General features: G+C 57.8%; 1 protein-coding gene across 1 annotated transcript in view; it reads right to left on the reverse strand.

Annotated features, from left to right (window-relative positions):
- Positions 1-5,990, reverse strand: part of TPO (thyroid peroxidase) — a 49,614-nt gene extending 43,624 nt beyond the window's left edge. Inside the window, exons 1-6 of the mRNA XM_032353722.1 lie at positions 5,910-5,990; positions 5,595-5,788; positions 4,563-4,617; positions 1,676-1,774; positions 1,354-1,522; positions 166-627 (exon numbers count right to left, since the gene is read on the reverse strand). Of these exons, the coding sequence (XP_032209613.1) occupies positions 166-627; positions 1,354-1,522; positions 1,676-1,774; positions 4,563-4,617; positions 5,595-5,788; positions 5,910-5,990 (1,060 nt within the window). The remainder of the gene's footprint in view (positions 1-165; positions 628-1,353; positions 1,523-1,675; positions 1,775-4,562; positions 4,618-5,594; positions 5,789-5,909) is intronic.
- Positions 5,991-12,526: the final 6,536 nt, after the last annotated feature.

Consider the following 12,526-nt stretch of genomic DNA (forward strand, 5'->3'; position numbering starts at 1 on the left):
TGAGTCACCCTCCCCGGCCTCCGGGGTCCGAGCTGCCCCGCGGCTTTGCCGACGCCCCCGTCGCGCTCCGCGAGTTCCTGCCGGACTCAGGCGTCCCTGATGCTTGTCGTCCCCGCTTGGGAGGAGGCGCCGTTTTCCGCGCTGACCGCCCGACACGGGGCTGACCGGAGCGGCCCGGCCCGGGCAGACGACTCCGCTCCCTCGGGTCGGACCCTGGTCCGGAAACGCCGCACGACCGAGCGCACCGGCTGGGGAGGGGTCTCCGGCCGCGGCTGCCGCGGGCGCATCTGGGACCCCGGGGCGGAGCGTCCCCACCGGGCTCCGGGTTCTTGCGCTCCGGACGGCGACAGCCGGCGGTGCGTGCGCGGTTCCCGGCGACCGTCCTGATGGCCACGGCGGCGCCGGCTGGTCGTGGGAGGTCCTGGCCCCGGCGGGGTCTGTGCTCCCTCGGTGGGCTGGGCCGGGCGCGGCCGCCCTTTCTGGCCACGCGAGCTCCGGGGAACAGCCGGTCCGGAGCCGTCCTGAGGTTCCTCCGGTGTCGCCCCCGCAGCCGCCCTCCTGCGCTCGCGCCGCGCCCAGAGCGCTGGGAAAGCCGCGTCCCCCTCTGCCGCCCGATGCCCGCCGCCCCTGGTCCGGACACGCACGTGGAGGCGGCTTTCCCGGCTCCGGCTCAGGGGTCGCGCCCTGGGGCTCCCAGCGTGGCCCTCGCAGGAGGAGGGCGGAGCCTGCTCAAGCCCCTGGGGGTCCCCCAGCCGGGTCAGGGGTCTCCTGCTCCGTGTCCACCCGTCCGGGCTTGCGGCCCCTCCGGAGACCCGGGATTCACACAGCCGCGTCCGCCCCGTGGGCGGAGGCTCCCGTGTCCGTCCGGCCGCCTCCTCCCCGCACGCGCACCTGTCGCAGGAGCTGCCCCGCCCTCCTCGCGGGGTCTGGACGGCCTGCGGCCCGCGCTGAGCACCGGGGCGTCCTGCCCAGGACGAGGGACGGCCGGCCTCCCAGTCTTTGTGTCCGCGGGCAGCCCCAGGGGAAGGGTTTGGTCACCGGAGGCTCGTGCTCAGAACTGAAGTGGATGAGTGCGGGATCCTGAGGCGTCATGATGCCCAAATGCTCGGCAGCCGGCATCGCCCTTACTCCGGGCCTCCCCTCGCCTCCCTGCCCGTCTGTGGTCCGCATGCCCCCAGCCATCGGAAGGCCCGGACGTGCTTCCCGCCCTTCTCAAGACCTGCGCTCCCGGGTCTGCTCCTCGGAGGCCTGAGCCTCCCTGTCCCCCGTCCCTGTCCCCCTGTGAGCACAGCACAGAACAGCCTCCCTGGGCCAGCAGTGCCAGAAGCCTCCAGCAGGCCGTTAACCACTCGCGGGTGTGGGCGGGTGCCGAGGGCACCTCTGTGTCCCCAGCCATGAGCATGTCCACGCCCGGCCTGTGCTCCAGAAACGCTTTCTGATGAAGCAGGAACGCGCCCGCGGCGTTGAACTCTGAGCCCCGGTGCCGGGTGTCTGAGGCCCCGGCGAACCCACCAAACAGGTTCTAATGAAGCCGCATGGACGACCAGATGCAGCCCATGGTCTGTGGCCTGCTGACCCCTGCTTTCAAGAACTTAAAGATTCCCATTAATTAAAAAAGCAGAGACCGCCACGCAAATTATTTACATGACACCTGCCATGACCCCAAAATGCTCACCCGTGTGTCCAGCCCCACCTTCTGGAGCTTTCCCTTTAGGGCAGGAGGGAGGCTCAGGCTGAAGTTGGCATTATTTTGTCCGTCCGGAGGACGGAGGATCTGACAGTAAGGGGGTGCCGTGGCCCAGGCCTGGGGCCTGACCTGGTCCTTTTCAGACGGGTCTGGGTTCACAGTGAGCTCTTACGAAGGCACAAAAAATCCCTCATTCATCAAAGAACATTCCATAAAGCCGCCAGCAAGCCTCTTGGCTCCCAGGCTTCAGTGAGAGGAGGTTTTGCAGAGAAACCCCCAGAACACCTTGAAGCTGATCTCAGCAGCCGTGATGGGCAGTGGTTCTCACACATTAATCTGTAAAGTTCTTGGAATCTACCCACCACCGCGTCTACGAGGGTCAGGCTCTGTTCCAGGGTGTAAGTCAAGGTTAGACAGAGCCAGACATGTCTATCTGAAGGAACGCGGCAATGCTGGTTTCCCCAGGGGAACATTCTGGATTTTTTTTTTTTTTTTTTTTTTGGTTTGCATTTGCCTTGATTCCAATTTTAAAGAAAAAGTTTATTACAGGAGAACAGTTTTTCTCAGGATAAATATATATTATTTAATATTCTCAAATCTGGTGTATATTTAGTGTTAGGGACACATGAAAAAATGCTCCACATCACTCGGCATCAGGGAAATACAGATCAAAACCACAATGAGATATCACCTCACACCAGTCAGAATGGCTAAAATTAACAAGTCAGGAAATGACAGATGCTGGCGAGGATGCGGAGAAAGGGGAACCCTCCTACACTGTTGGTGGGAATGCAAGCTGGTGCAGCCACTCTGGGGAACAGCATGGAGGTTCCTCAGAAAGTGGAAAATAGAACTGCCCTATGACCCAGCAATTGCACTACTGGGTATTTACCCTAAAGATACAAACGTAGTGATCCGAAGGGGCACGTGCACCCGAATGTTTATAGCAGCGATGTCCACAATAGCCAGACTGTGGAAGGAACCTAGATGTCCATCCACAGATGAATGGATAAAGAAGATGCGGTGTATATACACAATGGAATACTATGCAGCCATCAAAAGAAATGAAATCTTGCCATTTGCGACAACATGGATCGAACTAGAGGGTATTGTGCTGAGCAAAGTAAGTCAATCAGAGAAAAAAAAATTATCATCTGATCTCCCGGATATGAGGACGTGGAGAAACAAGACAGAGGAGCATAAGGAAAATAAAACAAGACAAAAACAGAGAGGGAGACAAACCAGAAGAAACTCTTTTTTTTTTTTTTTAAAGATTTTATTTATTTGACACAGAGAGATCACAAGTAGGCAGAGAGAGAGGAGGAAGCAGACTCTCTGCTGAGCAGAGAGCCCGACGCGGGGCTCGATCCCAGGACCCTGAGATCATGACGTGAGCCGAAGGCAGCGGCTGAACCCACTGAGCCACCCAGGTGCCCCGGAAACTCTTAATCATAGGAGACAAACTGAGGGCTGCTGGAGGGGAGGGGTGAGGGGGTGCGGTAACTGGGGGACGGGCAGGAAGGAGGGCGCGAGATGGACGGAAACCTGGGTGTTGCCTTCACCGGACGGACCCCAGAGCTCTACCTCTAAAGCCAGTAACGCACTCTATGCTAAGTAATTGCATTTAAATTCAAAAAGTAATATATTCATTACAATACAAGTTACTGTTAGGTACTAAGAAAATATGTATCCTTTTCCTCCAACCAAATTCCTTATTATATCCTGTCATTGCCAAGATATAAAATAAACACTTTAGGAAAGAACTCACTAAAAGTGCCTTTAGTAATTCTACACCTGTTTGCTGCCAAAGCCCTTGGGAGATATTTTTAGAAATGTGGATTTGGTTTTCCTTTTGCCAGAAGCATTTCAGTTTGTTCTGCTTTAACAATAATAACATCAGGTTTATATGTGAATATTGCATTATTACGTTTTTGTGAAAACGTCTTACTCTTACTTCACGGGGGAAGGCTGGGCCGTGCGTCTGGGAGTCAGAAGACGACGTGACGATCCCTCCTGGTCCTCTTGGCCTCAGCGACGGGGTCTGTCTGCGCCGTGGCCCTCGTCGGCAGGTGGAGAAGAGACGGTCCGGGCGGGGCAGGACCGGCGGGCTGTCGGGGAGCTTACAGCCGCGCCGCCCCCACCAGGAGAACACCAGCCCCACCAGGGCACCGCGGCTCTCCACCGGACCGCGTCTAGCTCTGGGCGTTTGCTGTTTTTTGACAAGAGGGACTCTTGGACCAAGCTCTAAGCAAAAAACAAAAACCAAAACAACCTCTGGGGGCCCAGCGGAGTAGCTCCTCGACGGCGTACTTGATCCGACCGAGCAGACTTGGGAATGCGTCCGTGACGGACCGTGGAAAGGAGCCAGATGGCCGGCCAACGCCGTTCGCCTCTGCGCGGCCGTCGCTGGACAGGAGTCAACAGGAGGAACTTCTTCTCTTTCTCCTTCTCCTCCTTTGTACAGATCTCTCGGGACTTACCACCGCTCTGAGGTGCACCTGACCTTTTCTCTCTGACTCAGCTTTTCCTGTGTTTATTTTAACTGCGGGCTAGTCAGCACAGGGCGTCCGCTGCCGCGACCCTCGCCGGGGCACTGACTCGGGCCACCGGACCGTGCTCCTCATGCCGCGCCCCACCCCCACCGCCGGCCGACGTCCGAGGGTTTTCTGTTGCTCAGAGCCTGCTTCCTGGCTTGTTTCTCCTTCTCTCTGGACTTTCTCCCTTGATCATTTGTTTCTTAAGTTCCACAAGCGTCTGTTTCTCTGACTCACTTCCCTCTGCGTGATACCCTCCAGCCCCACTCACGTTCTTGCAAATGGCAAGATTTCACTCTTTTTGGTGGCCGGTAGTGTTCCGTAGTGCGTCTGCCCCATACCTTCTTCATCTGTTCGTCGGCTGGTGGACAGTCAGGCTGCTCCCGTGTCTGGGCCCTTGTGGATGCCGGAGACATCAGGGTGCCCACGTCCCTCTGAATCGGTGTTTCTGTCCTTTGGGTAGCTTCCCCGTGGTGTGACTGCTGGGTCATACGGTAGCTCTACTGTTCACTTGTTTTCTACCCCAGACTCCGTTTCAAGGGGGCACATTTCTGGTAGGACCTGGGACCTGGCTGAACCAGCACGTAGGGTCACCGCACTCTAAGTGGGACTGTTTTCCTGAAGGGAGAGACAGTGACTCTCTCGTGTCTCTATTTCAGGTTTGGGAGGACATCTGAGCCGGGGCGTGTCCCACAGCCAACAGATGTGCAGCATGCCCAGCAAGAACCGGCGTTCACCAACCACAAGCACGGAGCCCTCTGCTGACCTGCTGCCTGAGCTTCCTGTCCAGAATGAGAGGAGCACACCGCACAGAGGCCTGGAAAAACCTGCCTGCTCGTCTGCACACCCCGAGAATGGATACTTTCCTTATCTTCTGTAGGGGTGGACAAGGACCCTTTTGGCCAAACAGTTCCTATAACGTTTACTCGTCCTGCGTTTTGGAGCCGAGGCGTGTTTAGGACAACGAGGGAATTGTGCGGTCGGCATGTAGCTTCTCCAAAAAGCAGGAACAGAGTTTAGAATCGGAAGCCTGAGAACTGAGCATAGAAAGACACACGAGTAATTCCTGACTCTGGGTATGTTTCCATGTGCGCGGTGTGGACTCTTCCTTGTTATCAAGCTGAGTTTCTTCATTCCCCGAAATACGAGGCTCGTGCAGATCTAAGTGGAGAGTCGAGTATCTTCCGTCCATCTTCCGTAGGGTTATCAGCCGTAAGGCAATGTGCAGAGTAGTTCAATAAACTTTTCTTCATGACTTTTCCTTTTTTAAATTTCAAATGAGGAAAAAAGGATAAAAAACACATTTTTTGTTTGAATTTTCAAAATTCAGTAACGTCTATTTCAAAGACAAATCTACAAGCTAAAGGTCTCACCTTTTCAGGCTGATGTTCTTTTCAAGGAACCCCTTTGCCAGCATGTGTGCATAAACGCTTTCAAATTTCTGTGAAAACTTCGACCCCCAAAAGGGCCGACGTGCAGTGTTACCGACGTCGCTGAGCAAAGCGAGAGTCGTTTCCTCGACGAACCGCGGGTTCGTCTCTGAGAGCGGGACATCCGCGATCCGTGTCTGCGTGTCGGCAGCAGGTCAGCTCAGCCCCGAGTCCAGCCCCAGAAGAGAAACAGAAAGTCGAACGGAAAAGCCCAGACTCGTGTTTCACACGAAGCCCCTGCCATGACGAGACCATTACCTGCAGCCAGTACGTCCGTGTCCTGCTGAGACGCAGCGTGGGCTGGACGCCCACACCCCTGAGCACGGACCCCACGGGCATGACCGCACGGGAGCTACCCGCCACCTCATGCCCGCATCCTGACCGCACGCCCCCTCCGCCCCCTCCAGCCGTGGGTGCCCCTCGCTGCCTGGCACCCCCGATCCCTCCACAAATCTTTGCCGAATGAAGGAATCCAGTGCGTTTGCCTCGAACGTCCACGTTCTGCGCACAGAAGCCACCAGGGAGCCTGGCTCGGGTCTCCTCACATCTGCGGACGGAGCGGGCCCCTCGGCGACGTGGTGTCGTCGGAAACTGCGCGGGGCTTGCTCATCCCGGGCTGTACCCGTCGAGAGCCCCACGGAGTTTTCACCGGGCGTTTCTGTCTAGCTCAGCGGTGCTCTTCCTGCAAGCCTGTAGCTCCAGCCCCGACGGTCGGCCCGCCGAGCTGGGGCTTGACCACCCGGTGCCTCTCAGACACAGAGAACTCGTGGTCCGTGGCACGCTCACGTCCGTCAGGACTGTTACTCCGACAGGATGAGCTCGTTGTCAGCGGCCTCGCCCCGGCCATCCGCACGGCTGCGTGTTCCAGCGCGTGTGCATGGAGATCGTGCGGGAACCCAGGAGGCACATGGTTTGCGGGGCGAGAGTGGACAGTGGTCCTGGGCTGGATGCGTCCGGCCTCACAGGGTTCACAGAGGGCCCTCCCCTGCCCAGCTGGGGCCCGGGATGGGGTCTCTGTACCTGGAAAACACAGCGGCCAGTTCTCTCAGGGGTCAAGCCTCGCTCGCTCTGAAGTCCGGGCCGGTGCGGTGCTCTATCCAGTGTCCACGGCGGTGCAGGGGACACCCCTGCCGGCACAGATGTCTGGCCTTGTGGTTGTGATTATACCTGAGACTCAGGTGACATCGTGTGTCAGCCGCGTCCCGATGAAAAGTAAATACCAGATGAATCCACTGTCCGCCTGTCAAACCATGAGAAAACAGAGTCTGGATCCAGAGCTGAATAAGCCGTTCGACTTCCAAAACCCGTCCTGTTGAACGCATGGAGGGTGGGTCACGGGCCGTCTCCGCTGGTTCTCTTGCTCCGAGCTCGCGTAGAGCGAGATGGTGGTGGTAAGGATCAGAACGGCCGCCAGGTCCCGCTTGGGAGGACCAGAGGGCCGTGCCGTCGCCCTGCGTCAGGCAGGGGATTAAGATGGGTTCTCCTGGCAGACCCCACCAAACCACAGGCCTTCGGAGCCGCTTCCCACATGTTGTCCACAGGGGCAGAGAAGTAGGACCGGTGCCTCGGGATCCACGGACATGTCCGGATGTCCACTTCGGTCCTGGCAGGCGTCAGGAGTCAGCTGGTTCTGAAAGGCCTCCACGGTGGGAACCACCACGTGTCCACACACACGGAGCTCCACTGCGGACAGCGAGAGGCTGTCCACACGTGCTTGTGCGGCCGGGCCTCGCATTTCAACCAAGAGACCAATCGCAGCCGGATCCCCTGCTTCGCTGTGGAAATGCTGGGGCTCAGGAGGAGAGTCCGACCCGGAGAGGAGAGAAGCAACGTTTACGGGAATCCTGTAGAGCTGTTTCCGATGTTCAGAGTCACTCCCTGTAGCGGGGGGGGGGGGTGTCCGCACGGCCCCCTGCCTGCTGCCCCGTCCCCGCACTGAGCTCGGCTCACTCACGTCTGGTTCCCCCCGTGGCTCCTCCAGCGCCAGGACCAGCCCGGCCTCAGCCCTGGGCAGAGGCTGGGCGGCCAGTTTCCTCACCTGCACGGTGAGAACAAAGATGCACCTACACCAGGTAGGACATGAGCTGAAAGGGGTCCCATGGGCCCAGCCCTCAGCACAGTCTCCATCATGAATGAGTTTCCAATCAGAGATCTGCAGTGGGTCCTACTGACGCCTAATTAAAATGCAAAACTGAGATTTTAGAATTAACCACATCTCCTGAAAGAAAAGAAAATAATTTCTGACCCAGCACCGAGAGCCTGGCAGGAGACACCGTCCATGCCCTTGACAAGCTTCTGAACTGGAGCAGTGAGTGTATTTTACCCTGCCCCAGTCTGAGGGGGTCTGAGGGGTGCAGCCTGACCCATGGGGGCCGGACAGGTGCCGCAGGAGGGCAAGGGAAGGGCGAGGGGCACGTGGCCACTGTTCACTTCACATAAAATGACTTGCTGTTTTTTAATTAAAAAAAAGTTGTGTATCTTTTCAAAAAATTGTATGTGTACAAATGTAAACTTTAGTATCGAATCTTCCTGTGAAAATATTATTATTTTCATTATGATCTAGTAAAAGTACACTTCTAAAATCTACAGTTTCGTGAAAATAAACAAAGAATAATCATGATTTATTTTCTCTCAAGTGCAGAAGAAGGCCTTCTACGGCGGAGTGTGTTAGGCTCTTTGGCATAACATGTGATGAAACTGAGACTCCATGAGATCCGGAGAGACGTCAGCTGCACCCAGAGACGCTGCTGAAGCTGGGGGTCACCAGCCTGGGGTCTGGGTGTCAGCTCTGCTCCCGCCGCCGCCCACCCCGACGTGGACGGGGCGTGTGCTTCAAGGCGGGCGGACAGACAGCTCCAGAGGACGCCGCCTCCCGACGCCCCCTGAGCCCCCTTCTCTTGGAATACGGGTTAAAGCCCCTCGCTCTGCCGGGGCAGCCTTCCGTAGCAGCCGGGCCGTGAGAGGAATTCCGTGTGCCCCGCGCACTGCACCCACCTACCTGCAGACGCCCTCTCCACGTCACCGTGTCTGACGAGGGATCATCAGCACTTGATAAGCCACAAACCCAAAAGCTCCTTCTCCCCGACAGACCGATGGGGGCTGGGTGGGCCGTAGGGGGCGGGCAGTCGTCGCCAAAGCCGGCCCTGGGGGGACACTGGGTGGTCCGCACCGTGCGCCTGCTTTCCTGCATCTGCCTGTTCCCCTGAACCGGACAGTCCGAGGGTCACGCGCCTCCTGTCCTCGTATGTGTCCACGTGATCTAGGACCACAGTCTGCCTCTGTGCGATTCAGGAGTCCATGAGTCGCTTTTAATGACAAAAAGAGGACCTTCTTAGAAGTGGCAAACAGTACAACAACCCGGGGAACTGTAATAAAGGCTGTATTTCGTGAATTAGGAAAGTCATTTAAATTAGCACTTAAATTATGTGTTATTTAATTTTATTATAATTTATAAAATTTCAGGATTAAAATAAGTAATTAAAATTATTTTACTTTCCAACCTATTTCTCCTCATTTCTCAAATCAACACCTTACTGAGCCCCTCCTCGAGAAAAAGGGGCCGTTGATGACCCGGTGCTGATGAAACACTTTCGTTGCATGGGAGACTCCCAGCGACGGCTCTCAGGATCGTACTGCATGTTTTACGGGAACGCGGCCCGGCTGTCAGCAAAGCGGGCGGTGGAGCGTGTGGTGCGGAGTCCGCTCTCAGGGCTCGGAGAATCCCCAGCGGCCCGCCCGGTCTGCCTGAGCGCACCCCGGCCTGTCAGCTCTAAGAATGACCCGACTCTGCAAACTGGTGACGTATTTTATTGGTATCACAACTATAGGCTCGTTATAATATCACAGAGTTGCAACATTTGCAGGAAAATGTCATTTCTTAAGAAAACAATTTAATGTTCCGCGCGAAACACAAGCACTTTCCTCGCAGTGCTCTGGCTGTCCATGAGTGCGGGGTCCACGGAGGCCAGCTTGGCTGCTAGGAAGGTGTGAACGCAGCGCAGGACGGCCGTCAGGTCTGGGAACTCGAGTTCCTGCAAGGAAAAATAAAATAAAATGCTGTGAATCTTAGAAAAGCATATTATGAAACATTCAGTGGATTCTATGCTTTTTGAGCTCCAAGAAAGTCACTCAGGTACAAATACCCTCAAAGTAGGAAAGTTTAAAGTGGGAGGCAGAGTCCTGTGGTCGACAGGACCATAGCCACGAAGATCCTGGTTCGCGCGGACACCGACAGGCTGGTCTGACCCTGTTATCTCCCGTGTCCCAGAGGTAACTCCTCTGTGCGGGGCCGGGGGTCCCATACCTCAGCCCCAGCCCACGGACACCGGCCGGGGGGTGCCCCGGGGAGGCTGTGATGTGGAGTTTGTGCCCCGGACGGTCTTCCCGCTCCCTGCACACCCCACATGAGTGCCCACGACGCATCTGCGAGCAGGTGGATCGGACCCGCCGCTGACGCGGACGGAGCAGACGCGGGTCCTCGGTGTCCTGACGTGCGTGACGGTGAGCTGTGACTCCTGTCCGGTCGCCACCCTGCGCGGTCCATGGGGAAAGAGCCTCACATCTTACTCTGTTTCTTTCTTTTCTACTCTGGCATAATAAAACTCCAAAATAGTTAAAGCCACCAGAATTCCTTCTAAGAGAACTGCTACCTAACTGACAGCTTCACTACACTGTGTGCAAACTGCCTGTGCTCCGAGCTGTCACCAACGTGCGGAGAGCTGTGTGGCGACGGCAAGGACAGCCGGCTGGCTCGTCGCGTCCCCGGTGTGCTCCTTTCCATGCCTGTAAGGGCAGGATCTCTGATATTTTAATTTGGGGCAGGACCTCTGGGCCAGGGCAGAGCACACTCGCCCCCCGCCCCGCCCCCGACAACCTGCCCGGACCCCCACCTCAGCTCTTCTCTTGGTGATTCGAGATCTGACATCTCAAAATTGGCTTCACGCTTGCCTTAAGCAGGATGCCTACCTCGGTCCCCTCCTGGACTGTGTAGGTGAGAGACTTCTTTCTGGAAGCTGCTCCTTTTGTGGGACGGGGACAGGAGGCAGGTGGGCAGCCAGCGTCCTGGGGAGGCTGCCGTGGACCCTGGGAGCGGGGGCAGGGTGTCCATGTGGGCGTGTCGGGCGTGGGGATAGCGGCTCCGCCAGCACACAGAGTCAGCAGGAAGGTGTGTCCGGCACGGAGGACACCTGCTCACAGAGGGGCGGACGGGGGCCCCTGCGTGACCTCAGTCCTGCGCTCCGAGCCACCCTGATGCCAGGTACAGGAACCATGGCCCCTTCACTGTGTTCCACCTTGAATTAAGTTCCTCCCTCGCATGAGAGCGGATCTCGATCGTGACAGCGGCAGGACGGACGGGCTGTTGGCGACCGGTCGCTGGTCATCTTCGCATTTTCTGAGTCCTGCGCGAACTGTCCCAGCAGCTGAGGCGCACGCTCCTACGGAGTGTCCTACTAGTCACACGGCTGCTGCCGCATCACCTTACCCGGCGGCCTTCCCGTCCCCGGCAGGACCCAGAGCGGCCCAGACCCCATGCCCGAGTCAAGGCAAGCTGACCCCCCGGGTGTGCCCACACCCACAACGATGTTGAAACCCAGAACTGACCGAACGCCCCGAGTCCATCTTTTCCAGATGCCCTGAGAGCGGCTCACATAACACGGTCGATTCAGGCCGAGACCGAGGGCTGTGTGGGGCAGCTGGCTTCTCGCCGCAGGTCCCCGCGAGGCTCTCTGGGTGACACGTCCATGGCCGGGCCCGGGTGACGGCGGACTGTGACACCGGCCTGCGGGCGACAAAGGCCTGACCCAGAGACATCCCCACGCGGGGCGAGAAAGACATGGGAAGTGCTGGGACCCCCCGAGCAGCGGTTCCCCGAACTGTCCGATGGTGACGGGCGCCGCGGAGTAGTTCTCTGCTCACCGTTCAGAGACAGATTAAGAAGGCACAGGTCACGGGGGTGCAGGGTGCCCCTATGGGGTCCGTCGCGTTGTCTCCCTCTGAGCACGACGTCGGCAGCTTTGTCCCTCAAACTGGCCTGACTGGTCCCATGGGCTGTTCGTTTAAACGGAGCCTCAACGTTGAGTGTTCTCACAGGGCCCAGATTCCCCCTCTGTCTTTTCCCATGTTCCTGTACCTCACGGGCGGTATCACGGGGATGTCGGCTCACGGTAGCTTCTGGAAAGAGCCGTCCTGCGCCTGTTCTGCTCCCAGAGGCCACACGGCACGTTCCCTCCCCGGCTGAGAGCGCGGCGGCTCCTCTCCTGCGCGTCGTCTGCCCCAAGTGACACGCCCACCGGCCCTCGACTCCGACCTCTGCGTCTGCCCAGCGGCAGCCGGAGGGGAGGCTGTCCGTGTGTAGCTGAGTTAACCGGGTTCCCAACTGTAATTTTTCATAGAGAAATCACTGCAAATCACTGAAGCTTCAAGCCCTTCAAATCCTGTGTCCATTCCTACGCCCCCATGACTCTCCGGGGCTCTCTGTCTTCATCAGCTGAACACGGAACCGGGCCAGTGCGTCCGCAGGCCCCAGGGAAAGTGAGAGGTTTCCCAAGGCGTGCCCCAAGTTCACGACTGCCTGTCCCGCGGCCCGGTCTGGATTTCCCAGGCCCACGCCTCTCATGAATCCAGACGACCAAAACTTCCCCAAACGCTACAAGAACAAATGCCTTCCCACGTAGTGACGCCTGCGTCGCCGTCAAAGGACCCTGTGATATCGTGGAAGCAGGCGCCCCAGGGAAGCCGCGGGAACGCGCACGAGCATGGACCCCTGAGACCTGCCCGCGCCGACCTCCAAAGTGTTGCCCTCGTGCCCACAGAACACACTGGACTAAGAGGCGGCAGGATTTCGGCAGGAAACTGTTACCGCCCCCTGCCCCGAC

The sequence above is a fragment of the Mustela erminea genome, chromosome 7 (genome assembly GCF_009829155.1).
Source record: "Mustela erminea isolate mMusErm1 chromosome 7, mMusErm1.Pri, whole genome shotgun sequence".
Lineage (NCBI taxonomy): Eukaryota > Metazoa > Chordata > Mammalia > Carnivora > Mustelidae > Mustela > Mustela erminea.